This window comes from Callospermophilus lateralis, chromosome 3 (genome assembly GCF_048772815.1).
Source record: "Callospermophilus lateralis isolate mCalLat2 chromosome 3, mCalLat2.hap1, whole genome shotgun sequence".
Lineage (NCBI taxonomy): Eukaryota > Metazoa > Chordata > Mammalia > Rodentia > Sciuridae > Callospermophilus > Callospermophilus lateralis.
The window spans coordinates 59,966,650-59,978,973 of record NC_135307.1 but is presented as its reverse complement, the minus strand read 5'-3'; the positions used below and the strand labels follow the sequence as shown (position 1 = coordinate 59,978,973).

The window sequence follows — 12,324 nt, the reverse complement described above, 5'->3', positions numbered from 1 at the left end:
ATAAATAAATAAAATATAGGTCCATTGACAACTAAAAAAAATATTTAATAAATAAATTCTGCATCTCCAGTGGCAAGGGTTTTAACATCAGCTCCATTCCATACTAGACCTGGAATTTTTTAAATAATTATAGTGGGATGGGTACCCCAGGTCTCTCTCTCCTCTCTTCCCTCTCTCTCTCACACACAAAAATCAACCAAATTATAACAATGAGGATGCAGTTGCAAAAGTAAAGCTATTAAGACATTTTAATGTCTATTAAATTTATGTATAGGAAAATGTAAATGTTAGCTCTTCATATGCTCTTATTCATGAATATAACTTAACCAAATGCTACTGTTCTTTCTCTTTTTATAACTCTTACTTTTCTTCCTCTTTTTCTAACTCCTGTGATTTTCTTTTGTTTGTTTTTGTCTATGGCTAACCTGTATCTAGAACTCAGTGGTTGGAAGTGGCAGAGAAGGGTGCAGTGCTCTGCCTGAGATAGTGTGTGAAGGTAGAACATTCTCTTTCAATGAATTTTCATAGCATGGGGCCATCTCATTAAACTCTTTGTTCATGTAATCATTTCTGATGACTATACCAGTGAATAAATACTTCTGGTAAGAGCCAGTATTCATTTTTATTTTGTTTTAACTGTAGAATACGTTTCTGCATTTACATTAGGATTTTCATCAGTATTAAAAGCATTATATGAAGAAAATTATTCCACTGGTATAAAATCATGGGATCATAGTTCTCCATATTTTTTTATTCATGAAAATAAAGTGGTAGCTTTTCTGAATCAACTAGAAGTATTTCAAAATGGTAATGGCGCACCTCAGAAATTTAAAGAAATGAATAGTGGCTCTGAAGTTTCATCATAGCATTTAATTGTGTTTGAGTTTTAGAAGTCCTTTTTCCCCCACTCAAGCCTGGAGGTGCTTCTTCTCATGCTGTTGCATGCCTTCCCTTGAGCCCTGTGTCTGTTGCGTGTGTTGACAGATGTGAGGTGGTGTGCTCCATTGGCCAAAATGCAGTCTCCCCCTTTTTCTGTCCCTAAATTTGATTCTCATGTTGATGTAACATTTCCTCATTGTCTTGTCCTCCAGTTCCCAGATGTTCTAGGATATGGCCTTATACCCCAGAATAGCCTGTCTTGTGCTATTTAAGAGTTTCACTATCTATTGATAAACCAATGATGGGTTAAAATAATTTTAAGTTCAGGAAAAGATTCTTTAAAAATATGTTTACTTGGGTTTGGAAAATAAGAATCTTTATGAATGGTAAGTAAAGTAGCACAAGCCTAAAACATAATCACTTACTCCCCTTATTTCCCTAGTCTAACTTCAGTTTTTTTTTTTTTTAAAGGAGGGTTATCAAACATTCTAGCATAAGAAAAAATGAGATGGAATTCAAATATACTATATATTGTGCCCCAGACCCCCCCACAGTCACTCAAGATGAGGAAGTGCTGTTTTTTTTTAAAGTCTAATAATCTTGAGAAAGTCTGCTCTTGATTATATTATGTTCCTAAGCAAAATGGCTCTTCACATTTACATCTCTCTCGGGCTCATGTGCTGTCCTGTTTCCAAGCTATGGGTGGGTGTGGGGCCATTAGCAAATTTATAGGCTTCACTCACTATGGCTTGACACATTCAAGGGCAGCTCTGTGATAGGAAGGCACTGCTGCTGACCAGGCTTTTGCCCTTGTCCTTCAGATGCAGCACCTGAGGTCCACTGTGATGCTTAGCCCATCCCCTCACTGGGATCTGCAGCTGCTCCAGCAGCAAGCCTGTCCGATGGTGCCCAGGGAGCACTTTCTGCAGCTTCAACACCAGCTACTACAGGCAGAAAGGAGAAATGAGCACCTACAGGAGGAACTTGACAACAGGACCTCCGAAACCAACACACCACAGGTATGAAGCGTTCTTTTCCTCTAGTAGTAAACTCAGATCGCCTAATTAATTTTACTTTTATTTGAAAGTTCAAATAAAACCAGTTCAAAGGTGGGGACAGCAAACCTAAATCTACTCTCAGAGAGTGACACCTTCCCTGTATCACAAATCCAGAGTTCTGCCGTGCTGGTTTTTGTTTTGTTTTTTGCAGCACTACTTTCCAGCTCTTCACTTCTAAGATGTTCTGGGTCTCCTTTGCACGCTTGTAGTAGAAGACAAAGCATCAGAATCACTTGAGCATAGTGTACAATTGGCCATCATTCTCATCTCATGTCAAAAATACTACAAAATGCAAGTGCAGCTCTAGGATTTACATTAGGAACAAAACATCCTTAACTTTCCTGCACCAGACAGGTGGGGCCCACCAACATCCATGGAATTTACAGGTGGGGCGTTTCACAATTAAGGTAGAAGAAAGTGTAGTTGGTGACATATTTTTTAGTGGATATGATCATTAAGCTCAATTTTTTTATAATCTAGTTTCAAAAATGATTTTTAGGAAAATAAAGATCTTCCCATTGGCTTTGAATTAGCCTTATTCTGGGTCACTACCAAATACCATCTTATATTACCTAGGTTTTCAAACAGTTATTTCTCTTTGGTGCTTCATTCATAATCATCCTTTTTCAGAAGTTTCATAACTCTTTGGTCTTACCCATGTAGTTAATTCATAATTAGGAATAAAAAGAACAAATACTTTTTTGTGGAATTCTAAATTCCTTCTGCTTTAGATGCACTTCTGATTCTATACACCTTACCTCTCCAACAAAGTTTGATAAGGAATTTCCCAACTCTTTCTTAATCCCTCCAGAGTAGCTTGGCAAAGTTACGTGAGCACTGTAATTATCCATAGGAACGGTTGTTTTTCTCAACTACTAGTATATATCTGGGCTTTGTTAGTATTTTTTTTTTTTTTTTGGTACTCCTGCTATCTATTCTTCCTAACAAAACTTTGAAGTTTGTGCTTTCAACTTCCCAGTATTAAAATTAAATTTGCAAATTAAAATTGCAATGGTCGATGCTTCAACTCTTCATTATATCATTGACTATACAACCTTAACTTCCTTTTCTAATGGACTGTCTAAACTAAATGATTTGCCTAAGATTCTATTCATTGACTTCCCATAAACACTATTTTCAAAGCATACTCTTCCCAACCTACCCACCCACCCGTATTTAAAAAGTAAAAACATCCTTTTACTCCATTTGCTTCAGGATTAGACCAAAACTTAAAATTTTCATACAAAAAAAAAAGACAAACCCAGCCAGAGCAAAGAGTGCTGCTACTCCGACTAGATCACCACTTCAGACTCTCCCATTTCTGATTGCCCAGCTGACACTAATTCTAAGAATACAAAATATTATTGGAATCTGCACGTTGTCTGTGTGGAGTGATGTAATGTCTTCTGCCTTTGTGTTGCTTTGCTTGCGTGTGTAGTGTAGTATAGTGTTAATGTGTGTGCTTTGAAAAATTGCATCATAAATGTGTGAATTTAGACTCCCTAAAAATACATAATCTTGACATCAGGGTGAAGTATACCACTTGCCTTCTTTCTCTAGGCCTTGCTACCGGAGCAGCGAGCAGTGCATGCAGATTCCTACAGAAGGATTGGGCACCTGTGAAAACTGGGCTGCTATTGATGGCATTTGTTACTATGGCAGACTCTCAAATGCACACACACCCACACACACATAAACCACACTAAAAGAGGCATAAGCTGAGACACAAAATAAGTGCTCTTTAAAATTATTCTGATTTTTACTGTTAAGCCTTTGCAGTATTATTTATTTATGTAGAAAAGACAGATCTTGTGAATGAAATTCACAAATTTCTACTTGTTACAAATCATTTTATTTATACCATTTAAGAGTGTGGATTTAAGATTCTTGAAAGGATGTATTCTATATATTTTCTCATTCCATAAGTTGTAATTATTTTTAACAAAAGGTTCTACTTTTATATATGGAATTTGAAGAGAATCAGGGTTATTTATACTGTTTTGTATAAGATGTATAATACTTTTTGCCAGAAAAAAAGGAAAATTTTGATGAAACAATAAAATAAATTTTAAATATATGCCTGCCTTTGTTTTTCCTCTTTTCCCCCACTCTTTTGCTGTACTCTGTATACTTTGAATTTTCTGTAACTGTGGTTTTATATTTTGATTTTTTTATGCAAGTGGAAATCAAACATTTTTATTTGTATTTGAACTTTAAAAAGCCATATGTCTTTTAAAATAAATAGAACTTTTTAAAAGTTGTTGTTGGGCCTAGATGTTCAAGGCCCAATTTATTGAAATTCAGTTTTTTGCATTAGACTTTTGCCTCCTACAACTTTTATCTTCAAATTAGCCACATGAGTTAATTATTTCTTTTATAATTAAATGCTAATTATTTAATATCCAAGCAAACTTTGGCTTTAACACATTTGGTCATTCTGAGTATTTTTTAAAGTATGCCTTTTTAAGAATATTTAAGAGCAGACAGTGTGTGGTGTGGCACACCCTTGTAATCCAGCAACTGGCTGAAGCAGGAGGTGGAAAGTTCAAGGACAGCCTGGGCAACTTAGGGAGGTCCTGTCTCAAAAGAAAATATAAAGGGTCGGGGATGTAGCTCAGTGGTACAGCACCCCTAGGTTCAATCCCCAATACTTTAAAAAATAATTTTTTAAAAAAGGAATATTTAAGTTCCATCAGCCATTAACACCTGAACTACAAGATTTGAAGCAACTTTTGAAATGTGAACTTCCTTCTCTGGAAATTTTGAGGGGTTGGGGGCCAGCAGAGGAGAGGGACAATCAGTCAGACTCTAATCTCTGTTTACATCACTCTGCTTCCAGAAACCCACACACCTAGCCCTGTTGTATGAGGAGAGGGAGAAAGTTAGGGCCCCTTCCTGCCCAATGGTTTTATCTAGGAGTTGTCTATGGAGAGAAGCTTCTTAATTTTCAATTTACTCTGATGATAAATCCATCCTCCAATCCAGATGTTTGCTTCACATTGACAAGTCAACAGATGACTAGAAAAACTGGCAGGAAGATATGATTACTATGAAGAAAAAAACCCTAACACCCTCAAAAAAGTAATCAGTTATTTCTGAAGAAAAACAGACGTGTGTTGCAAGCTGAATGGAAACATTAAGCAACCCTGAATAAACTCAGTGTTTGTTTTGTTGTCGAGAGACCCACAGTATTATAAATACCCAAATCAGGATGGGAGTTGATCACCCTCTTTTAATTTACTTTGGATACCCATTTTACTATATATGAAGTGCACACAGATATTCAACTATGGGTTTTAAGAATTTTTCTTTTTATCAGGGGACAATGGTATACCACAGGTAAGATTCTTTGTTTTCTCTTTGATTCTTTCTCTGATAGGACTACTTTTCTGACATGTGCAATCAATGCAGTGCTCAGAACTCCCCCATTTCATCAGAAATCCATCCTTCCTGTTTAAAAGGCGAAACATTGGCTATATTTCCTCTAGGCATCTTGTGGGGAGAATAAACAACTAGTGCTTTAAATGTAGCATGATTTTCAAATGATGATATACTTTTTTTCTTCCCTTCAGGGAAGCCAGGAACAGCTGGTAACTGTCATGGAGGAACGAATGATAGAAGTTGAACAGAAACTGAAACTGGTGAAAAGGCTTCTTCAAGAGAAAGTGAATCAGCTCAAAGAACAAGTGAGCCTCCCCAGACACATCTATCCATCCACCCCACATTCCAGTTTTAACACTCCTTTCTTGCCATTAACTTGCTAACTTGTGTTGTCTAATAAAGGCAAATTCTATAGATGTCTAGAAGAACTTAGGATTCACTCTCCCTCACATGCCCACAAAAGGTAAATTCTATATTCTATATTTTTCCAAAACTCTTCTAGGTATATGTTTGTCCACCCCAAGTTTAAAAAATAAATATCTGCTAACAGTGGTTAACATGGATCTAAAGCATTCCTGATGAGGTTCAGTGGCTCAAAATGAATACTTAACAGATCTTTTTCTGTCCAACATAAGCAATATGCCATCTAAACAAAACAGAAAAATGATACTGGTGGATAATGAGTGGAGAGTTAGCTTTCCTGTTTCCAACAGCTATGGCAAGCTCAAAAAGTATCTCATTGCCCTAAAAGGATGTGCCTTGTATAAAGTCTGGACCTCAAATGCCAGACCACTAAGAAGCCTTATCCTTTCCACCTGCTGGTGACAGAAGTGACTTCAGTGGTTAGAGGTTAGTTGTGCATCTTCCAAAGAGTTACACAGGAGGCAAGGAGGAAGCTAGGAACTCGTGGCAAACACCTATAATCCCAGCAGCTTGGGAGGCTGAGGCAGGAGGATCATGAGTTCAAAGCCAATCTCAGTAAAAGCGAGGCACTTAGCAACTCAGTGAGACCCTGTCTCTAAATAAAATACAAAATGGGGCTGGGGATGTGGCTCAGTGGTCGAGTGCCCCTGAGTTGAATCCCCAAAATTCCTCCCCAAGAAAAAAAGCTATGCAAAGAGAACCGCCTCCTAGGAAAGTATTATCAGCTTCTCTGGAAACCAAGATTGAGACAGACTGGGGCAGAGGAAATTGCCCAACTTGTTTTTCTAGATAAATAAAACCTGAGAATGATAACCCCAAGAGAGGGTCTGGAAATAGGTGTAGACATCAATGTTCCTTGCCCTATATCTTAATGAACAGAGGAGAAAGAGAAAGTCCTGTCAGTGAGCATTTTCCCATTCAATCCTTTAAATACTCATTTGTTCAACACATAGTTACTTTGGGCCATGTCCTATATGGGGCACTAGAGATGCAGCAGTGAACAAAATTACATCCCTGCCCATAGGGAAGGTGAATTCTATCACACCTACAAGGTACCAAACATTCCACCAAATGATAGGTTCAAAATTATATAAAATAGGGTCAGCCCTGTTTCAGTAGATGGCACACAAGAGAAAAGACACTTGATAAAACCAGAGATTTAAAGAAAGCTTCCTGAAGGTCTCTTAAATCAAATCTTGAGGGTTGAGTGAGATTTGAACAAGTGAATAACTGTGGGAAGGGCATTCTAGGCTATGAGAGCATCATGAAGTTAGGGCACCATGTGGGGTGTGGATATCTATAGACACATGGATATTGCCAGTTCCTACTGTCCTGGGAGAAAAGACGGGAAAGGACAGAAAGAGAGGGCCCTGCTTGGTATCCCAAAAGGGAATTTTATTCTGTAGGTCATGAGGAACCATTGTATTGTTTCCTAAGTGAAAGAAGGGAGGGAAAAAGGAAAGAAGACAGGTGGTATTTCAAAAGGGAGTAGGTTCTGAAATGCTAGTATGTTATACCTGCCAGTCATCTAAATTATCATTGACCTTTGAAATGCTAATAATTTAGCCACTTTGTAGTTGGTCTTTATTTCCTTAAACATTTATTCTTTAAGATGCCCTGCTTGAAATTGGGAGTCGAGTGAAGAGTTAACATGGGAAAGGAGATTGAAGATAATAAAAGAACAAAAATAAAAGTATTCCATGTCTGCTAAACAGTTTTCCCACCCCAACCTAGATGATATGTTCTAACCATAAGGATTAGTATATACCTTCTAGGCAAGGCCCCATGCAAAAAGGGAGAAGCTGACGAAAAACAACTGCTCACATCTCATCTCTTTGTTGTAATTTGTGAGCCCGTTTTTGAAATGAATAATAGGTTGTAGTTACAAATGGAAAGCTTCAGGCTCTACTGTTAAGAGTGGAGTTTAATACAATTCACTCCTTACACCTCAAAAATTAAAGTTACAAAAATATTTGTGATGTTTTAAAAAAATAAAGGAATGCATCTAGTTTATTTAGGTGGGAAATAAGTCTTTCATTTTGGAGCCTTCGAACAGTAATCTATTCTTTCTATTAGTAACTTCTACAAACATTCAAAGAGCTTGGAAAAAGTGGGTTTGTTCTTGTTTCCCTGATGCTGAATCTGATGTTAAAGCTGTACTGTAAAAGATAAGAATGTAACTGGTAGGCATGATTTGCCTTTATAATGCTTCTATCCTGATATCTTTCCTTAAATTTAAAAGATTAATTACAGAAATGGAGTCACAGTGTTTCTGGTTCTGTTTCTAGCTCTGCAAGAATACTAAAGCCGATGCAATGGTGAAGGATTTGTATGTTGAAAATGCCCAGTTGCTGAAAGCTCTGGAAATGACCGAACAGCGACAGAAAACAGCAGAGAAGAAAAATTACCTCCTAGAAGAGAAGATTGCCAGCCTCAGTAATATAGTCAGGAACCTGACACCAGCACCATTGACTTCTATGCCTCCTTTGAGGTCATAGCCACACCAAAGGATGCACTCATTTTTGTGCACTTTACTGAAAGAGAAGGAACATTTCAGTAGTATCTCTTAACCCTGTTTAAAAAAAAAAAAAACTTTCAATGGCTTAAAATTAAGCCAACCTAAATTTTGGAGTCTATTCATTGTAACAATTTGACTGTTTAAATTCAACACTTACAAATAATTTATTTTTTAAGTATTCTAGTAGGTACCAAGAAAATTAATATATGAAAACAATTTAAGAAACTTTAAATCCCAGTTTTCAATGTGTTTTTAAAGCACCGTTGTATGCCAATATGTATACATATAAATTCCATATATTTAAGTTTGAGACCTTACTAAAATGGTTTTTAGGGACTTTATTTAAAAACAAATTTAGGTATTGCACATTTAAATACTGAAAAATCATTCTGCTTGTAATAGTTTTGGTTATTTGAATTAATTGATAGACTGTGATTCTATTTTGATAGGAGGGCTGGGCTCAGTAACTGAGACCAGAAAAGCCCAAGTCCATAGAGCTCTACCTTCTTCCACTTACTATTACTACTCTTGCTATGTGAGAGGTTTAGAACTGATTTACTCAACTGCACTCTTAAGTAATGATGAAGCTTTACTTTTCTTTAAACAGTCTTTTTCTTCCTCCTCTTAGAAGTTTCATTTGGGCCCTCATTTTCTAAAAAATGGATAAAGCCACATTCTTAAAGCATTTGAACTGTAGGGAAAGCACTGAACAAACCACTTTGAACTACACAGTCACTCTTGGAGAAGGGATATGCGGTTTTCCTATCTCAAAAGTCTTGGAGGTCATGGACTTATCTGTGAGGTTGCCTCAAGAACTCAGGGAACATTTCTTTAAACTGTCTTCCTGAACTACTGCCAGGCCTCTCTAAGAATTTGAGATGTATAAACCATGTGACCTTATTTATTTGTCTTATATATTTCCAGCCATAGGGTTTTCATGAACATTTTAGTGCATTTAAGTGTTTGAAAAAGGCCTTGATTTTAGAGTTAAAAACTTTTTCCAACTTATAGGAGAGTTGTTATTGTTTGTTAAATATAGGTCAAAATTGTCCATGCTTCTTACTCTACTATACCTCAAATCTGATCCTAAGAATTCCTTACTGTGGTAAGTACTGGCATGCCATCTGAAGCAAAGGAGTGTCCAACAGGACTTCCCATTCTTTCTCAAGATCAGGAATCATGGAACAGTAAACATTTTAAACTGGATTACACCCCCACCACCTCCAGTTTAAATCTTTGCTTCTAGCCTGCTTCCTCCAGTGGATGGCGGAAGACTTACAAGGTGCAGAATGCTACCAAAGCTCATCACAGCCACCTACTTGTCTTCATGGGAGAGTAATAAGATCAGAAATTTTTACTTTCATCTATTTCAGGAGGTTCTTTCTATTTACAAAGAGTATAACAGAAATCAAACACTGCTTTATAGTCAGAAACACAAGATAAAGCCAGCTGCCTAAGAAGTCATTTAATGCCAGAAATTCAATCTCAACAAAATAATTTCCATCAAGGAACTTCAGAAATCCTAACAGGCTAACCACTTGTCAGTCCAGGAGTCCTCACGACCAGGCCCTTAAAAAGGCACTGCTACTCACGGGACTAGGAGTTCACACTGGTGAAGCAGAACTTTTAAGATTTGCATAGCTCTTATTGGAAAGCTCTGATTTCCCCCTGGAAAAAGGATTTTAATCCTTCTCTATAATATGCTTCCAAACATTTGCCATCTACTATCATGCCTTCCCTAAATCTTTTCTGTCCTCTGCAGATATTCTCAGCAAACTCAAGTACTTGTATGGCACTAGCTTTAACAGAAAACTTTTCACTTAAAACTGTGGGTTGGCCTAGGCTGAGGTCAACAATAAACTAAGCATCTGTAGTGTGTTTATGTGACATGCTTCAAGTTACCCAAGGAACCACTGGAACCAGACACCACACATATTTCTCAGTCAACTTAGCATGTGGTCACATTTGTATTTTTTATTTTTATTTTTTACATTATGAAAAGTGTAGGTTAATTTGTTTCCTATGAATTTGTATTATGTGTATATAAAATGTTGTATGATTAATGTAAATATGGCTTTGGGGAAAGTTTTAGACTGCACATAGAATCCCTTTATCCAAAATACAAATACAAAATACTTAATCCAAAATCAGATACAAGTAAATTTAGCCACTTATTGGAACTTAATTTCCTGCTTTTCCACCACAAAATTGGAAAAAAGATGAATATAAGAAAAATCAGGGATACCTTAAATTTATACAGTTTTGTGACAGTTTATTTTTGAGAAAGTTTAGAGTGGGAGTTTTAAGAGATCATTTATGATATAACTTAGAGTTTAAACAGAATTTCAAAGAGATTAAATGTAAACTTCAAATTATGTTTAGCTTTTGTTTACAGACTTGTTGTTGTTGTTGTTTGGAACTTGGAATTTAAGCCAGGGGGCACTTCACTACTCAGCTACATGCACAGCTTTTTTTAGTTTTAGAAGAGTCTCACTGAATTGCTTAGGGTCTTGCTAAGTTACTGAGGCTGGCCTCAAACGTGTGATCCTCCTTGCCTCTCAAGCCATTACAGATGTTACCCACTATGCCCATCTGCTTTTAGACTTCTTAATGGCACTCTTCATAATCATAAGTTATGTATTTTATAGGCATTCAGCTGCTTTTTTATTAAAAGCACTGGTTTTTAAACTTTATTTTTATCTAAGTAGAGTTATTTAAAATAGTCTTACAAGACTAGATCTTCATTTTAAAGAAAAATCGAGTTTACCTTGGGGATAATACATTACATAAGAAAAGGAAACTGTGGGTAGTAAAGCCTTTATTATCCTATTTTGCCTTCTTCTGCTATTTAAAAGTTTGAATTCAAGCTCAGATCTATGAAGGGAGAAAAGTGGAGGAGAGGGGTAGAACCAACCACAGCATTTTGTTTTATTTATTTTTCTAAGACTTTTACTAAACTAGGCTTTGAAAGTTGTTTTAAATGTGAATCCCATCCCTGAAGTATCAGTGTACTATTGATATATTCATCAGTGCATTTTACATAAATAGATCATGAAATAATAGGCTTTTGAGGCATAGAAAGAGATCTTACGAGTCTAGTATTTTAATAATGCACCAGTACCTAGAACAGGTATTGTTTTGAGGGGAAAAATTTTAATGAAATGAATAAGGTTTTGTGACAGATTTAGGCTTTTTAACACATGGAAAGCGAATTTGTGATTTCTCTTTTTATTTTGTTAATGAAGAAAAGGAAACATGTAGCTATTGTCAACATCTTTGAAGGTATTCCAAATCAAAGCAAGTCTAAGTGCTTTGCAATACTGTAATATTAAGCAAGTCATGTTTTGAATGGATTACCTGTAATGAATGATTCATTTGAATAATGTAATTATATAAGTAATACCAAAACCAAGTCGAAGCCTAACAACCAAAGTACTCATGTTTAAAATATATTCATGATATCTTGTTTGGACCTCTTTAAACATCTCAGCACTGTAAAAATAATTTGGCTTTATGGCATAATTTTTTATGGATAGCTATTCAACAAGTCAAAGCTTTTTGTTTCTCAACTTTTTAAAATGATACAAATTCGATTTATTCTCATTGAGGAGACACACTATCACAGCATGGTTTAAGAAAACACTGGTTTTGTAAAAGAAAACCTGAATTCATCTAAAATTCATAGAACTTTCTTCCAGTAAAGATGAGTGTATGTGTTTATATCAGCTTTGTATATTTCATCTTAGCCATTCTATCCTAGAAAGATTTTAATGTGAGCTTAAAATGTAAATAAATAATTTTACAAATATACTTCTTGTTTTATATCTACCCTGAACTTTTATAAACAGTTTCAGTGTGTTTATCCTTGGTCTTGAGCAAGAACGCATCAAAATATCACACTAAACACTTTCTACAAATGCCAAAATTCAGGCCCTGCTCCAGATATGCTAAACTAGAATCTTTGTTTTAATGTGATCCCCAAGTGATGTGTTTGTGATTTAGAGCATAGGGATTCCGTTACTGTCCAAGAAGTGATGGCAGTTTGGGGTCCCACACACTGTGGTA

General features: G+C 36.1%; 1 protein-coding gene across 3 annotated transcripts in view; it reads left to right on the top strand.

The window, feature by feature from the left end:
• Window positions 1–12,031, top strand: part of Nin (ninein) — a 106,657-nt gene extending 94,626 nt beyond the window's left edge. For 2 of the 3 annotated variants that reach the window (XM_076850275.2, XM_076850273.2), the window contains 3 exons: window positions 1,701–1,898; window positions 5,510–5,623; window positions 8,030–12,031. In XM_076850275.2, the coding sequence (XP_076706390.1) occupies window positions 1,701–1,898; window positions 5,510–5,623; window positions 8,030–8,239 (522 nt within the window). In that variant the 3' untranslated portion in view covers window positions 8,240–12,031. Of the gene's footprint in view, window positions 1–1,700; window positions 1,899–3,497; window positions 3,969–5,509; window positions 5,624–8,029 lie in introns of those variants that run through there. The other variant, XM_076850274.2, reaches the window with a different exon arrangement.
• The last annotated feature ends 293 nt before the right edge of the window (window positions 12,032–12,324 follow it).